Raw genomic sequence first — 13,884 nt, 5'->3', positions numbered from 1 at the left:
AAGAAAACAGCTGGGATGAGGAACCACAAAGGAGGGAAAATCTGATCCTGGTGTCAGAATACTTGAATTTGTGCTCAAGCTTTATGCCTGATTTATTCAGGAGCAGCGATGGCTGGTGTTTCCCAACATTTGTTTTCTCCTTCTTCCTTCTATAGTTTTAAGAACTCTGAGTTTTTATCTGGGAACATACCCACCTAGAATAAAAATTACATTACCCAGCCTCCAAGCAACTTTAAGAAAGGGAACATGTGCTTATATTGCCCCTTTCTCTTTCCTGATGTCAGGAATGCTGCCATTATGCCTTCCTCTGCAGCACCATCTTGGACATAAGATAGATGGCAATGAAAGCTATAACGGATGGAGAAACAAGAGAGAACATTTCCATCCTGAACTATCTACTTCTTGACTTCTATCTTGTTTTAGATTCCATCCCCTGTAGACAAATCCTAATCTAAATGATGTTTCAAACTCCAAATTGCACATTGGGAATGACTCAGATTTCATGGACCTCACAGGATTGCTATGAGACTCCAATGAAATTGAAATAATCGATGTGAAAGGGCTATGAAATATACATAAGATGTTATACAAATACAACAATCACTCTACTCATAACCCTAAATATAGCTTCGGGGCATTTTCATGCATTTGAAAAGTTGTTATATTTTCATTGCAAGGTAATAGATTAACATCACTTCTATAATGCAACTAAAAGTAATTCATAAGAAAGAGCTCTTCTAGCTCCCAATTAGCTCACATCTAGCTCAAGCCTTTCCCAAAGGATAAAGATAGATAATGTTGTCCCATTTTAATATCTTTTATCAATTCAGTAGTTACTGAGTGCTTAGCCTCTGACACTCAACACACTAGGTACTAAAGCAGAGTACTTCTCCTTGAATCTTTCCACCAAATAGAAGTTTGCCAATAACTGAATTACCAACAGTAAATTCAGAGAATTAACCAATTCAAAGATTTAGTTAGGTATTAGGCAAGTGACCGATTCACTGAACTACTAATTTATCAAAGACAACTTCCATTTCTGATCCATTCTACTGCTTTTACTATTCAATAAGAAGCCTTAGAAAATCTAAGTTGTAAAACACACAGAAAATCAACATTCGGTGAATCTAGATCTACAAATCCATAAAGCATGAGAGAGAAATTGAGATATACCAAACTGGCAAAAAGATTCAGACCCTATTTCCAAACTGTTCATCTCAAGTAAAACCTTCAAGACAGCAGGGAAGGATATGTCAATGCCCATGTTCAACAAAATAAAGAATGTGAAGTAAGCATGACTTTTCTGCTCTTCTTTGATATATGTATTTGCCATTCACCTCTAATGAGTTTGTGCTGAGACCAAATAACCACAAGTCCTCAATAGTGTGCAACAATAAGTATTTATTCTCACATTAGTGCAGTGTGTCTGCAGGTTAGCTGGGGCAGCTCTGCCTCTGGCTGCAATTGGGTGAGTCAGGTGAAGTTCTTCTGCTCCATGAGTGGCACTCTGCAGCCCAGGCTGTGGAGCAGCTCTTCCCCAGCATCTCGTAATGGTGACAAGGACACAAGAGGCAAACAATACATGAGGTCCCTTAAGATTTAGGCTCTGACACACTGTCATTTCCATAACATTCTATTAGCCAGAACAAGTCATATGGCTGAGGCCAAAGTCAAGGGATAGAGAAGTATATTCCATGTGTAGTGGAAAGAACTTCAAAGTCACATTGAGAAGGGCCTAGACCCAAGGAGTAAACCACTGGGGGTGGATAATTCAACCTGAAACAGGAAGGCTTGGCTAACACACGGGAAAACATGCCCAGACACAATTCCCCATCTGCTCCCTCTACCTACGTCCCTTTCTCAAGAAGGTAAATCTAAAAATGAAGTGATACAGCAAAGTCAGTTGACTAGACTAAAAATTTAATTGGAAGAGAGAAACCAACATACATAAAATGCTTGATATTTATGATATCCAAAAAGCTGAAATTCAAAACGTACAAAAATTCTCCCCAAAGATATTGCTCATTGCAGGCTTCAGCATAAGTGCAATGAATTTTACAAAGGCCTAATAGAAATATGTTTCTGAAAAATCAAAACTTCGGTGATAGCAAATTACTGCTTGGGGAATTAGAAAATTGCTAATTAGCAAATTTACTAAAAATTGGCAAATCTGCTGCTTGGTGACTTTATTTGCAGTGAATTGGCCCAGAACTCTGGGTGCAGGGATGTATATATGTAAATAAGACCTTCTCCCCACTTTCGGAAATTGCAGGATGGTTTGGTTTCTATTCACAACCCTCAAGCACTCATATCGCAGGACCTCATTCCCTTATTCTCTAGAGGAAAATGAGCAGATGCACTTATGGGAAAACTGGGACATTATGGAAAAGGTTTATTGCACTTGGGCCAAGTGTCCATGCCAAGGAAACCAGATTACAGAGAGTGATCAGTCACCTGCCTGAGGTTGAGCTGGATTTCAGTCACTCTGGCACCAATTCAAATCCTTGCCACTATGTCCAGGTGCACCACCTTCCAAGATATCCCATCTACCAACACTCCCCGTGGCAGACATTTCTTCCTAATGACAAGCCTGACCTCGCTTAAGCAGCCCAGGAGAACTGTAGTGACTAATCTAAACTGACAACATAATCCCATTTCTCTTTACCACTATTCACTATCCTGGCCTCCTTTGCAGCTACACATGGACATGCAGTAAGAAATAAGAAAATTTTCTGTTCTGGTCAATAAGGAAAAAATAAGAATTGTTCTGAGAAGTCTCTAGGAAATATTTCCTAAATAAAAAAGAGTTCCTCCTTCCCCTCACGTGAGCATATAATACCTAGACATGCTGTAGCCATCATGCAGCCATGAGGGGGAGCCAAGAGAACTGAAGATGCACAAGGGGCACCTGGGTAGCTCAGTGGTTGAGCATCTGCTTTTAGCTCAGGTCCTGATCCTGGGGTCCTGGGATCAAGTCCTGCATCAAGCTCCCCGCGGGGTGCCTGCTTCTGCCTGTGTCTTTGCCTCTCTGTGTCTCTCATGAATAAATAAATAAATAAAAATCTTAAAAAAAAAAAAAAAGAACTGAAGATGCACAAACGAGGTGCTCTGGTATCACAGAATTAAAACAACCCTAGAACCAACCACTGGTCTCCAAACTTTTTGTTGAGTCAACAATAAATGTCATCTGACTTAAGCCAGAGGTTCTGAAAACAGTGACATAGTAAATATTTTAGGCTTTGTAGACTGTACAGTCTCCGTCAACCATGCTATACCACAAAAGCTATCATAGAGAAAAAGTAAAGTAATTAGCATGACTGTAGTCCAATAACCTATTTATGGACACTAAAATTTTACATTCACATAACTTTCATGTATCAACAAATATTATTCTACTTTGATTTTTTAAGTATAAAAATCATGTTAGTTTGTAGGTCATATAAAAATAGGCAATGAGCTAGATATGGTTTAAGCAATACCTCAGTGCCCAGATAGCAACTGTCTAGAAAGAAAAAGGTCTTCTAAAATCATCCAAACTAATGGTTAATAATAGTTCCATTGTGTTTCACATCCAAGAGATATTTCCATTCTAATAATATCCAATGCCTATGAAATAAAGATCCTACTGTGGAATTTCAGGCATTAGAATCAAGTTCATAGGATAGGGGTACCAAATGAAGTATTAAAGCCTTCCCGGGACTCCCATAAGACCACACAACATTGGAAGAAAAGGACAAAGCAAACACAAACTTCCGTATCCATATGCCACAGACTTTCTACACAGCATGGCACACTAACACCAAGAGGCAAAGTGGATAAACCCAAGGTTGCACAGGTAGAAGGTGATAGGGCAGGAATTCCAATCTAGGTGGTCCTTCCCTGAAGGCTGTGCATTTTGCACTCTGGGAAACTGAAGAAGAGAAGATGCAGCTCTTCTCCAAAACATTCTCCAAAATACAGACATCAATAAATCCATGCAGCTATAATTAGTACAATGGAATACAGGGGCTCATCTAAATACAAAAGCAAAATACAAACAAGTTATGTTGTCCTCAATTCCTCACAGTTGATTAAAATCAGAATGCTTATTTGGCCACCCTATACATGATAATTTCTTGTATGTTTTCATTTTTATCCCATCCCAGAGTTCACTTTCTTCCCCCACAGCTTCCTCATGGCATTTTTCACCTCTGCATTTCTGAGTGTGTAGATGATGGGGTTCAGCATGGGAGTGACAACCGTGTAGAACACGGCCACCAGTTTGTCCTCAGTGAAGGTGGACGGAGGTCGCATGTAGAGAAAGATGGCAGGTCCAAAGAACAAAAGGACCACCATGATATGAGAGGCACAGGTGGAGAGGGCTTTGCGCCTCCCCTCTGCAGAATGGTTCCTCAAGTTGAACAGGATGACAATATAGGAGGACACTAGGAGGAGGAAGGAAAAGATAGAAAATAACCCACTGTTGGCCAACACAATAACCCCCTCCACAGAAGTGTCAGTGCAGGCAAGCTTGAATAAGGGATGGAGGTCACAGAAGTAGTGGTCAATCACATTGGGACCACAGAAAGACAACTGGAGTGTAATAATAATCTGAACCATGGAGTGAAAAAAGCCACCAATCCAGGAACCAGCCACCAGAAGGCGACACACAGACCGGCTCATGATGGTTGTGTAGTGAAGGGGTTTGCAGATGGCCACATAGCGGTCATAGGCCATTACCGTAAGCAGGAAGATCTCAGTGACTCCAAAGAAGTGGAAGAAGAATATCTGAGCTACACAGCCCTCCAGGGAAATGGTTTTAATCTTGGCAAGTAAGTCTGTGATGAATTTAGGGACAACAGTAGAAGAGTACGTGATCTCCACCAGGGACAGGTAGCTGAGGAAAAAGTACATGGGGGAATGCAAACTCTTACTGACATTGACTGTCAGGACAATGAGGCCATTGCCCACCACCGTGGCCAGGTACACGAGAAGAAATATCACAAAACACACTCTCTGCACCTCTGGATCCTGGAAAAGACCAATGATAATTAACTCAGTCACGTTATTTGTATTCGCCATGGGATCCAATCAGGTGTTCTGGACACAGGTCATGAGAGATCTGCAATAAAACAAACATTGTTGTAACCAATTCACCTCATTTATAACAAATTAGACAATGTAACCTGCATTATGATATATTAATCACCAATTCATTAATTTAGCCCGTATGTACTTATTCAGCATTAACTATTAGCAATCTAACAATTTGTATATTAGAAAATTAAGGCTCAGGGAGATGATTATTTACCCAGGATCACGCAGAAAGTGATGAATTCTGGGCCTCAGAACCAGGCTTTCTAACTTCAGCAAGGATTCTTTCGAATTTACCAGATGATTTGAATTTGAGGAGCCATTCAGGTTCATAGCCTACTCTTTTACCCTCTTCATTGCATTTCTCTTCTATTGGGGAATCCTCATGACATACTTGTGCTCCTAAATTCCTCATTTCCTTCTTCTCTGCCTTGGGAGACATCTTCTCACTGATAATATTTCCCTTTCCAAAAGGTCCTGAGCATAGTTCTGTTCACTCAGTTATACCAGTCTTCAACTCAGGTCAGATTCTCCACCATTTCACAGGCATCAATAACCATGTTCGAACGACAGGTGTTCTAATCCTCTGGAGAGAATTCAGCTTACTAGTTTGTCTCCATTTCACTACTACTTTCCTATCTTTTGCCCCACTAACCAAACTGAAAGATCCTTAACTCAGAGAGCTCATCCTCCTAGAGCATCATTATGGCTGGCCAGCCTGGCACTCTGGTTCCAGGTTGGTAGTCAGCAGCCAAGTAGATCATAACAAAAGTTATCCCCTGAACAGATCATTACTGAGCACTTCTTAGTCTATATCTATACACCCTTCTTCCCTTAAGACTATCCATAAGGGTGCACAGACTATCCACAAGACACAACATTCATGCTAACAATCTCCTAGGACACAAAACAATATTTTCTAGATTAAAGTGCCATCTTCAGAATTTTTTTACCACATTTGAGCCATGAGAAATAAGGAAGAAATAATATGAACATCTTGACTCCACTATAAAATTTATCTTCATTGCATTTCCCTTTATCTTTGAAATTTTCAAGAAATGCTCTTTTATGAAAGTAAAAATATATCTGAACAGCAAGAAACAGTCAACAGAAAAAACAAAGGTCATAGACAGATGGAAAGAAAGCAGTGTGTGTCAGAAATCATCAGTAAGGATACGTGCTGAAGTGTGAAATTTCCTAAGAGAGAAGATACAGGAGTTCTCCTCAAAAAAAAAAGAAAAAAAGTAACTATATGAGATGAATATGTTAATTAGCTTAACTCTAGTAATCATTTCATTATGTTTATTGGAACATCAAATTGTAAATATTAAATAGGTCTGATTTTTATCAAAGAAAAAATGTTTAACATTAAATTGAGTCATTGACCTGAAAAACATTGGAAAACTAGTATTTAAGAGCAATATTAGAAAAAAAGACCATGGTATTTCAGAGATGCAGAGTATCCTTGATCTTTGACTCTTTTTTTTTTTTTTTTTTACTTAAATTCAATTTGCCAAAGATGTAGTTTTCAACAATTCATCAGTTGCATATAGCACCCAGTGCTCATTATATCATGTGCCCTCCTTAATGCCCGTCATCCAGTTAACCTACCCACCACCACCCCTTCAGCAACCCTGTTTGTTTCCCAGAATTAAGAGTCTCTCATGGTTTGTCTTCCTCTCTGATTTTTTTCCCATTCAGTTTCCCCTTCCCTTATGGTCCATTGTACCATCTCTTATATTCCACATATCAATGAAACCCATGGGATTGTCTTTCTCCAATTGACTTATTTCACTTAGATTCTTGACTTTCAATCTCTGATTCAGTCCCTTCTTTACTTGGATACCACAGAACGTCCTTTATTCCTCAAATAAATTCTCCTCTTTGCTTAAACTAGTTTGATGGTTTTCTGTTTCTTGGAAACAAAACCTCCTAAGATTTGAACCTAGGAAAAAATAAATAAAATTGAAAACCATAGCAATAGTAAGAAAGTTCAAAATACAATTACTAGTTAGAAAACACAACTGAAAAATATTTCCTTCACAATAGCCATGTAATTATGCAGAGAAAACCATAAAATTACTAAGGGAACACCAAAAAATTCATATATAAAAGAAAAACTGTATCCACCAAAAGTAATTTTTATAAACTCATGTTTAAACAATAAAAATCCACATAAAGATCTTGACTCTCTCTAAATTTATCTACAAACTTATGCAACTTCAATCAAATCCAAAAGAATTTTTCTTTGCAATTTATATAATTATATAATTATTATAAAGGTCGTCTGTATGGGGAAAAAGGGTAGGGAGAGATCAGCTATGCACCAAAAAAAAAGAAACTGCCCCTCCAAGAGCTAGGTTCCAGGAATAGAAGCACAGCAAAGAAATTACACTGGTACCCATTCTAAGCACAAGCAGTATTGTGTAAGTTCATCAGTGCAAGGCTCTGGCCAATAGGAGCAATGCTGTGGGCACCAAGCACCCAGAATCATTAGGAATATCTAACACCACCTCAGCACATCTTGGAACATCAAGTGAATGAATGACTAGAAGACAAGATTGTGAAGACTCCTAGAGAATCACCTTTCACCACATCCTCACTTGTGAGCCCAAGGAAAGCATTTGGACAGAGGTTAGGGTTGCAGCTGATGAGACTAAGCTATGGGGGGAAAGGAGACCTTGAGGGAATTGTGACTTGGAAGATACTCTGATGACATCCTCACTCTCCAAGCTGCCCAGCTGTATCACATTTGATCCATGCTTCCACCTGATGTCTGCACCAGTCAGCACCACACCCCATGAATTTCTCATTAAACCATCCCCCACCAACCCCCTGCCATTTCTCTCCATTCTTCTTGCCACCCCTTCTCACATGCTGTCAGCAGATGCCCAAACTACCAATGCCTCTTGTCTCCAGGTGCTCACTCCCATCCATCCCACACACAGAAGCCAGAAAATTGTGTCCTAGACCCTTCTTTCCTCAGATCTTCCCCTGAGTAGGAATAGCCAGGGGAAACCTGAATTCCTCAGACTCACTTCTAAAGAATTCCACAGACTGACCCACCTCAGCAGTCACCCTCTTACCCACTAAACTTCAAATCATCTCTGTTCATGTCCTCTCCCCATCCCAGAGCCCACCCTGCTCATTCCCACATGGAGCCTCCCTTTGCCAGAAATGCCCTCTCCTTATTCTTCCAACCCTATCCACCTTACAACCCAGTTCCAGTCTTGTGTGTTCAGCAAAGCTTGCCTTTCATACTCCAATTCATCTGAATCTTCTCCTTCCTGAGCATTGGAAAATACGTTGGTTATTTTCCTTAAATGTCTATCAAATCATACCACTATCCTAAAAATCTACCAACACCTCCCCAATGCCCATAGCATAAATTCCAATATTCTTGGCATGGACTCCAGGTCCTTCTTGAACTGACCATTACTTACCTTTGTACCCTTATTGTCATTTCCAAATGACTGTTTACAGCTATTCCCAAACCAAAGATGTCCTTTCTCCCTTCTATGTGTTTAGTGTTCCTTCTTTCTAATTGCAAGAAGAACGTATCCCTTGCTCTGTGTTCTTACAGTAACTTGTCATACTTCTTTTTTTAGCAATTTATAGATTCATTATAGTTGTAGCTCTGGAACTATATCTTCTACTAAGAAATATATTTTCCTAGCATTCAAAATTATCTCTTAATATATTTCTTAAATCTGTATTATTAGTTACATTTTGGTTAATAATAATGGCTGGTATTCCAACAGTACCAAGTGCCACATATTTTATAAGAGCTCCATATACATTAATTTATGCAATTTTTAAAGAAACCTGTGATATAGATTTTATTATTGTCACCTTTTGACATAGGAGGAAAAAGAAGCACAGTTATCAAGTGAATGAACTGTCCTAAAGTCACACAGCAGTGGAGTCAGGATTTCAATCCAAGCAATCTAACTCAGATCCTGTGCTTTTTAACCACTGACTTGTACACTCTTTAAATACATAACACATAAGTGATAGTTAAAAATTAAATATGTCAATCTGTTAGAAGTCCAAGGTATATTTATTCGCTGACAAATACTTCTTTTTAATTGAGATATAGCTGACATACAGTATTAGTTTCAGGTGTCTAACACAGAGATTTACCATTTGTGTATATTACAAAGGGATTACCATGATAAATCTAGCTACCACTGTCACCATACATATACTATTAACTATATTCCCCGTGCTGTACACTGCATACCCATATCTTTTTATTTTATAACTAGAAGTTTGTACCTTTTACTCTCCTTAACTTATTTTCACCAAGTCCTCCAACTCTTTCCCTTCTGGCAACCACCAGATCATTCTCATATCTGTGAGTCTGATGACAAACAAATATTTGTTATAAATGCAAGAACTCCATATTTTTATGATCCACTAGGGAAATTAAGGAAAGTATCCTAGAACCAATCTGAGAGGTCACTCAGAGATAAGAAAGGAATCTTCTAGGAGGATCCAGTTTTTCCAGCCTTAAACCTTAAGATAAGGAGTAACTGATAGCCTTCTTCTATGAAAACCACTTGTTCCTTTCCTATTTTCTGTCTTTTCTGCATTTATTCCTCTCTCTGTTACCTACCACCGGGCATTCCCATCTCTCCCACAGAGCTCGTAAGAAATACCTCCTCCCTCCCCACAATTCTGCCTCACTGAGAGACATGGAAAAAAATGTGATGAACAATGAAAAGCCTCAATCGGCACATGAGCATGCAGATTCTACATTAGGTGACCTGCTGGACTCTGGACTAGAGCAGAACAATAGAATGCAGACAACAGCCAGAGGTAAATGGAAGACAGACTTGATGTGCCAATGTGACTGATCTCAGATGACCTAGTAAAACCTCCATCCAATCACACACTCCCACTTCATCATTCCCAAATGGTACCTCACAGAATCCCAAAATTGTAAAGGGACTTTAAAACTACCAAATTTTGGGCAGCCCTGGTGGTGCAGCGGTTTAGTGCCACCTGCAGCCTGGAGTGTGAACCTGGAGGCCCAGGATCGAGTCCCATGTCAGGCTACCTGCATGGAGCCTGCTTCTCCCTCTGCCTGTGTCTCTGCCTCTCTCTCTCTCCCCGTGTCTCTCATAGATAAATAAAATTGCTAAAAAATATATTTAAAAAATAAATAAAACTACCAAATTTTATGTTTTGTATAATTTTACCACAATAAAAATAAATAAGTAAATGGAATTTATTACCCCCCAAATATATGTGTGTGTGTGTATGTGTGTATACTCAAAGCAAACCACCTCATTTACAAATGAACACTTATGGCTTAAAGAGAGGAACTGACTTGCCAAGTATCCAGTGGCTACTTAGAGAATTTGCACCTTGTTTCCAGCCATATCACCGCCCTTGAAGTCAGAAAGTCTGGTGTGGCTTCATTTTGCCTTGAAAGAAGGAAATGGATCAGATGGATCTTAAATGTACTCAAGTGCCTCCAATTCAGCATGAACGCAGTCTCCATTGGAATAGATCATTTTCAAGGTGATGATCTGGTTGGAGAAACTAGGAAAGGATGGAGCACTGGATTCCTCTCTGGGAATCCTGGTCCCTGGACAAGGAAGGTGTTTTGGCTACTATTCCCCACCCAGCTGATTTTTCACTGAAGGACCCAATGAGCACAGTCCAGGTCACACTCAGCTAAGCCCCTCAGAGAATGGTGCTGAAAATATTCAGAGACCTTTTACTCTAACTTCCTCTACTTACAGATGAGATGACAGAGGCTGAGAGATGTTCACTGTTCCCCCAAAGCCACACACTAGATATTTGCCAGGCTACTAACTTAGAAATCAGTGTTCTTTAAACGATACTAAGCTAACTGCTGAAGACACTAAGTGATTGTTGCTACTGTGATTCAAGAATCAGATCTCACTGTGCAGCATTGGTGGTATAGTGGTGAACATAGCTGCCTTCCAAGAATCAGATCTTGTCCCCAAGAACAAAATACCATGTTCCTAGGGGCTTTTCAAAAACAAATAGGTGGTGTCTAAGAAGAATCACAAAAGAGGAAAGTTCAGAGGATCCGGGTCTGAGCTGAAGGACTGAATTCAAATTATATCTGAATTTATATATCTAAAAAAAAAATAAATGCCCCAAGAAGTTAGCCAATTCAAACAATTTAAGATCCTGAGTTTGATGTAGAAAATGTACCTACCCACTGAGAGTCCAAGAGTTCTGAATAAATACTTAGATCTTTTTATTCTTTAAAATAAATTAAGCCACACACTATAATCAAGGGAACAACTTCCCCATGGAATTTATTTTCTCTTGGGTGAAACATTGCCAAAGAAACTATGACTTAGGAAAGGTTTAAAATCTGCTTCAATTAATTAGTTTAGTGAAATTTCTGTAAAGTTCTGACACCCAGGGATCCCTGGGTGGCGCAGCGGTTTGGCGCCTGCCTTTGGCCCAGGGCGCGATCCTGGAGACCCAGGATCGAATCCCACGTCAGGCTCCCGGTGCATGGAGCCTGCTTCTCCCTCTGCCTGTGTCTCTGCCTCTCTCTCTCTCTCTCTCTGTGTGACTATCATAAATAAATAAAAAAAATTAAAAAAAAAAAAAGTTCTGACACCCAATAATGAAGTAGTAAGAGAAGAAAGTTGAAGGAAGGACATAAAGGGAACTTGTTTCCAGACTGAACTACTAAGAATGGAAAGGAGAAAAAATAGAGAAGAAAGCAAGGGCCAGGACAGCTGGGCACTAGCTCTGATCATAACTGATTACTTACCTAACTTGAGCACGTCATTCACCTCTTCACTTATCGTTCTCCCCTGACTCTGCTTCTATAAAATAACAGAACAGAGCTGGATTATCTCCATTGTACCTTCCCACTCTAACATTCATGGACTCATGTACAAGTCACTTACAGTCCCCAGTGCCTCACCCTCTCCTTCAATAATGATAGTGGTAATAACAATATAATCTGTGGGAATTCCCTTAGAAAGGAAATTCCCTCATCCATCCATCCATCCATCCATCCATTCATACTTTCATTCAACAAATAGTACTAGGTCCTTAGCCCATAGAATGTAGCCAAGCACTATTCCAGGTACAAGAGATGTGGAAGTAAAAAATACAAAGTCCTTAGTCTCGTGAAGGTTAAATCCTTCATATCCCTACCAGGACATAATGGAGTTACAGACAGACAATAAATAGAAGTTGATTTGCAGAAAGAAAAATAAAGTAATAGGGAATGGGGGGATCCCTGGGTGGCTCAGCAGTTTGGCACCTGCCTTTGGCCCAGGGCGCAATCCTGGAGTCCCAGGATCGAGTCCCACATCGAGCTCCTGGCATGGAGCCTGCTTCTCCCTCCTCCTGTGTCTTTGCCTCTCTCTCTCTCCCTCTCTCTCTCTCTCTCTATCATAAGTAAGTGAGTAAATAAATAAATAAATAAATCCTTAAAAAAAATAAAATAAAATGATAGGGAATGCTGATGGACATTATATTATTACAGTAGTAAGCAAAGGCCATCGCTTACCAAGATCTCTGTCTGCTATCTTGAGAAGAAAGAAATAGAATGAGAAATGTAAGAAAACCAGTTAGATGAACATCACAATAATTCAGTCAAGAGATGCTTGTGTCTTAGGCCAGGACAGTAGCAGTGAAGGTTTTAAGAATTGGTCAGATTTGGGATATATATATTATTTTTTAAGATTTTGGTTATATTTTGAAGATAAAATGAGATTTGCTGATGTTTAGATTGAGAGGATAAAGAAAGAGAAATTGAGGATACCTCCAAGGTTTTAGACTTCATCAATCAGGCCAGAGTTGCCATTTACTGAGCTGGGAAGGGCTGCGGGAGAGTCAGAATAGCAGGGAATAATAAGAATTCTGTTTGGGACATTTTACATGAAGTTGCTGTTGGTACACAACCTCAGGAGCTTCCCAGGTGAAATCTGAGACCAGTCCTTATACACAGAGGGCAGGGGGAAACCTTAGAAAGAGACAGACCACTCCAGATTGGTAGGTGGCAGTTTTAATAAGCAAGAGAATGTCCATACATGGCTTGTCTTGGACAATTACAATACAAGATCTCTGCAACCACTTGCCAACTCTTAAAAGTTTATATAGAAATCCTTTACTGGGTTCAGTCACATATACTGTCCAGATGGCCTCCATACCATATTGCTCCTTCAAGGCTGTGTCCTTGGGCAGCTTCTAGCCCAGGGAAGGCATGTGGAGCACACACTCCCAGGACAGGGAAGTGGGGAACATCTTCCAACTGATGGGGTCCAGCTCTCTGACCAACCAGCAGTCACATCCTCAATGACCTCCTCCAACAGTTGTCTTTCAAAATTCTCAGTAGATTTCATCAAGATGGTGACACAGTTTATTCCCAACCTCAGTCCCCCTCACAAAAAGACCAGCTGGCAACTATCCATACACCTAACACCATTTTGTAAATCCCAGAACCCAGAGGTAAAGTTGAAGCACCCACCAACAACAACAACAGAGGCCAGGAAGTACTGTCTTAGCAAGGTAAGATGAGCATTTTAACCTTAATTGCATCGCCTCCCTCTCAGGCCAGTACAGCTGCACCAAGAGGGGCCCCCTGGGCCTACAGCTTCTCCAGCAGGAAAAAGATAACCTAAGATAGACATGAAGCTTCTGAAGTATTCTGATATGCTTCTCAGGAAGCCCACTTGGATCTCAACTCATGGAGAACACTGTGTGGAACCTACAGAGCTCAACTACTGGAGATGATATAGAGACAGGGAGGGTTGGGTGGGGCTTACAGCACCTGGTGTTCAGATATTAGAGGACCAA

General features: G+C 40.0%; 1 protein-coding gene across 1 annotated transcript; it reads right to left on the bottom strand.

The window, feature by feature from the left end:
• Nucleotides 1-4,131: 4,131 nt before the first annotated feature.
• On the bottom strand, nt 4,132-5,061 carry LOC144293224 (olfactory receptor 4B1-like). The gene has a single exon (XM_077864318.1). The coding sequence runs from the start codon at nt 5,059-5,061 to the stop codon at nt 4,132-4,134; it is 930 nt and encodes a 309-aa protein (XP_077720444.1).
• Nucleotides 5,062-13,884: the final 8,823 nt, after the last annotated feature.

This window comes from Canis aureus, chromosome 21, assembly GCF_053574225.1.
Source record: "Canis aureus isolate CA01 chromosome 21, VMU_Caureus_v.1.0, whole genome shotgun sequence".
Classification (NCBI taxonomy): domain Eukaryota; kingdom Metazoa; phylum Chordata; class Mammalia; order Carnivora; family Canidae; genus Canis; species Canis aureus.
The sequence above is the reverse complement of the archived record's forward strand: the minus strand, read 5'-3'. Positions and strand labels throughout refer to the sequence as shown.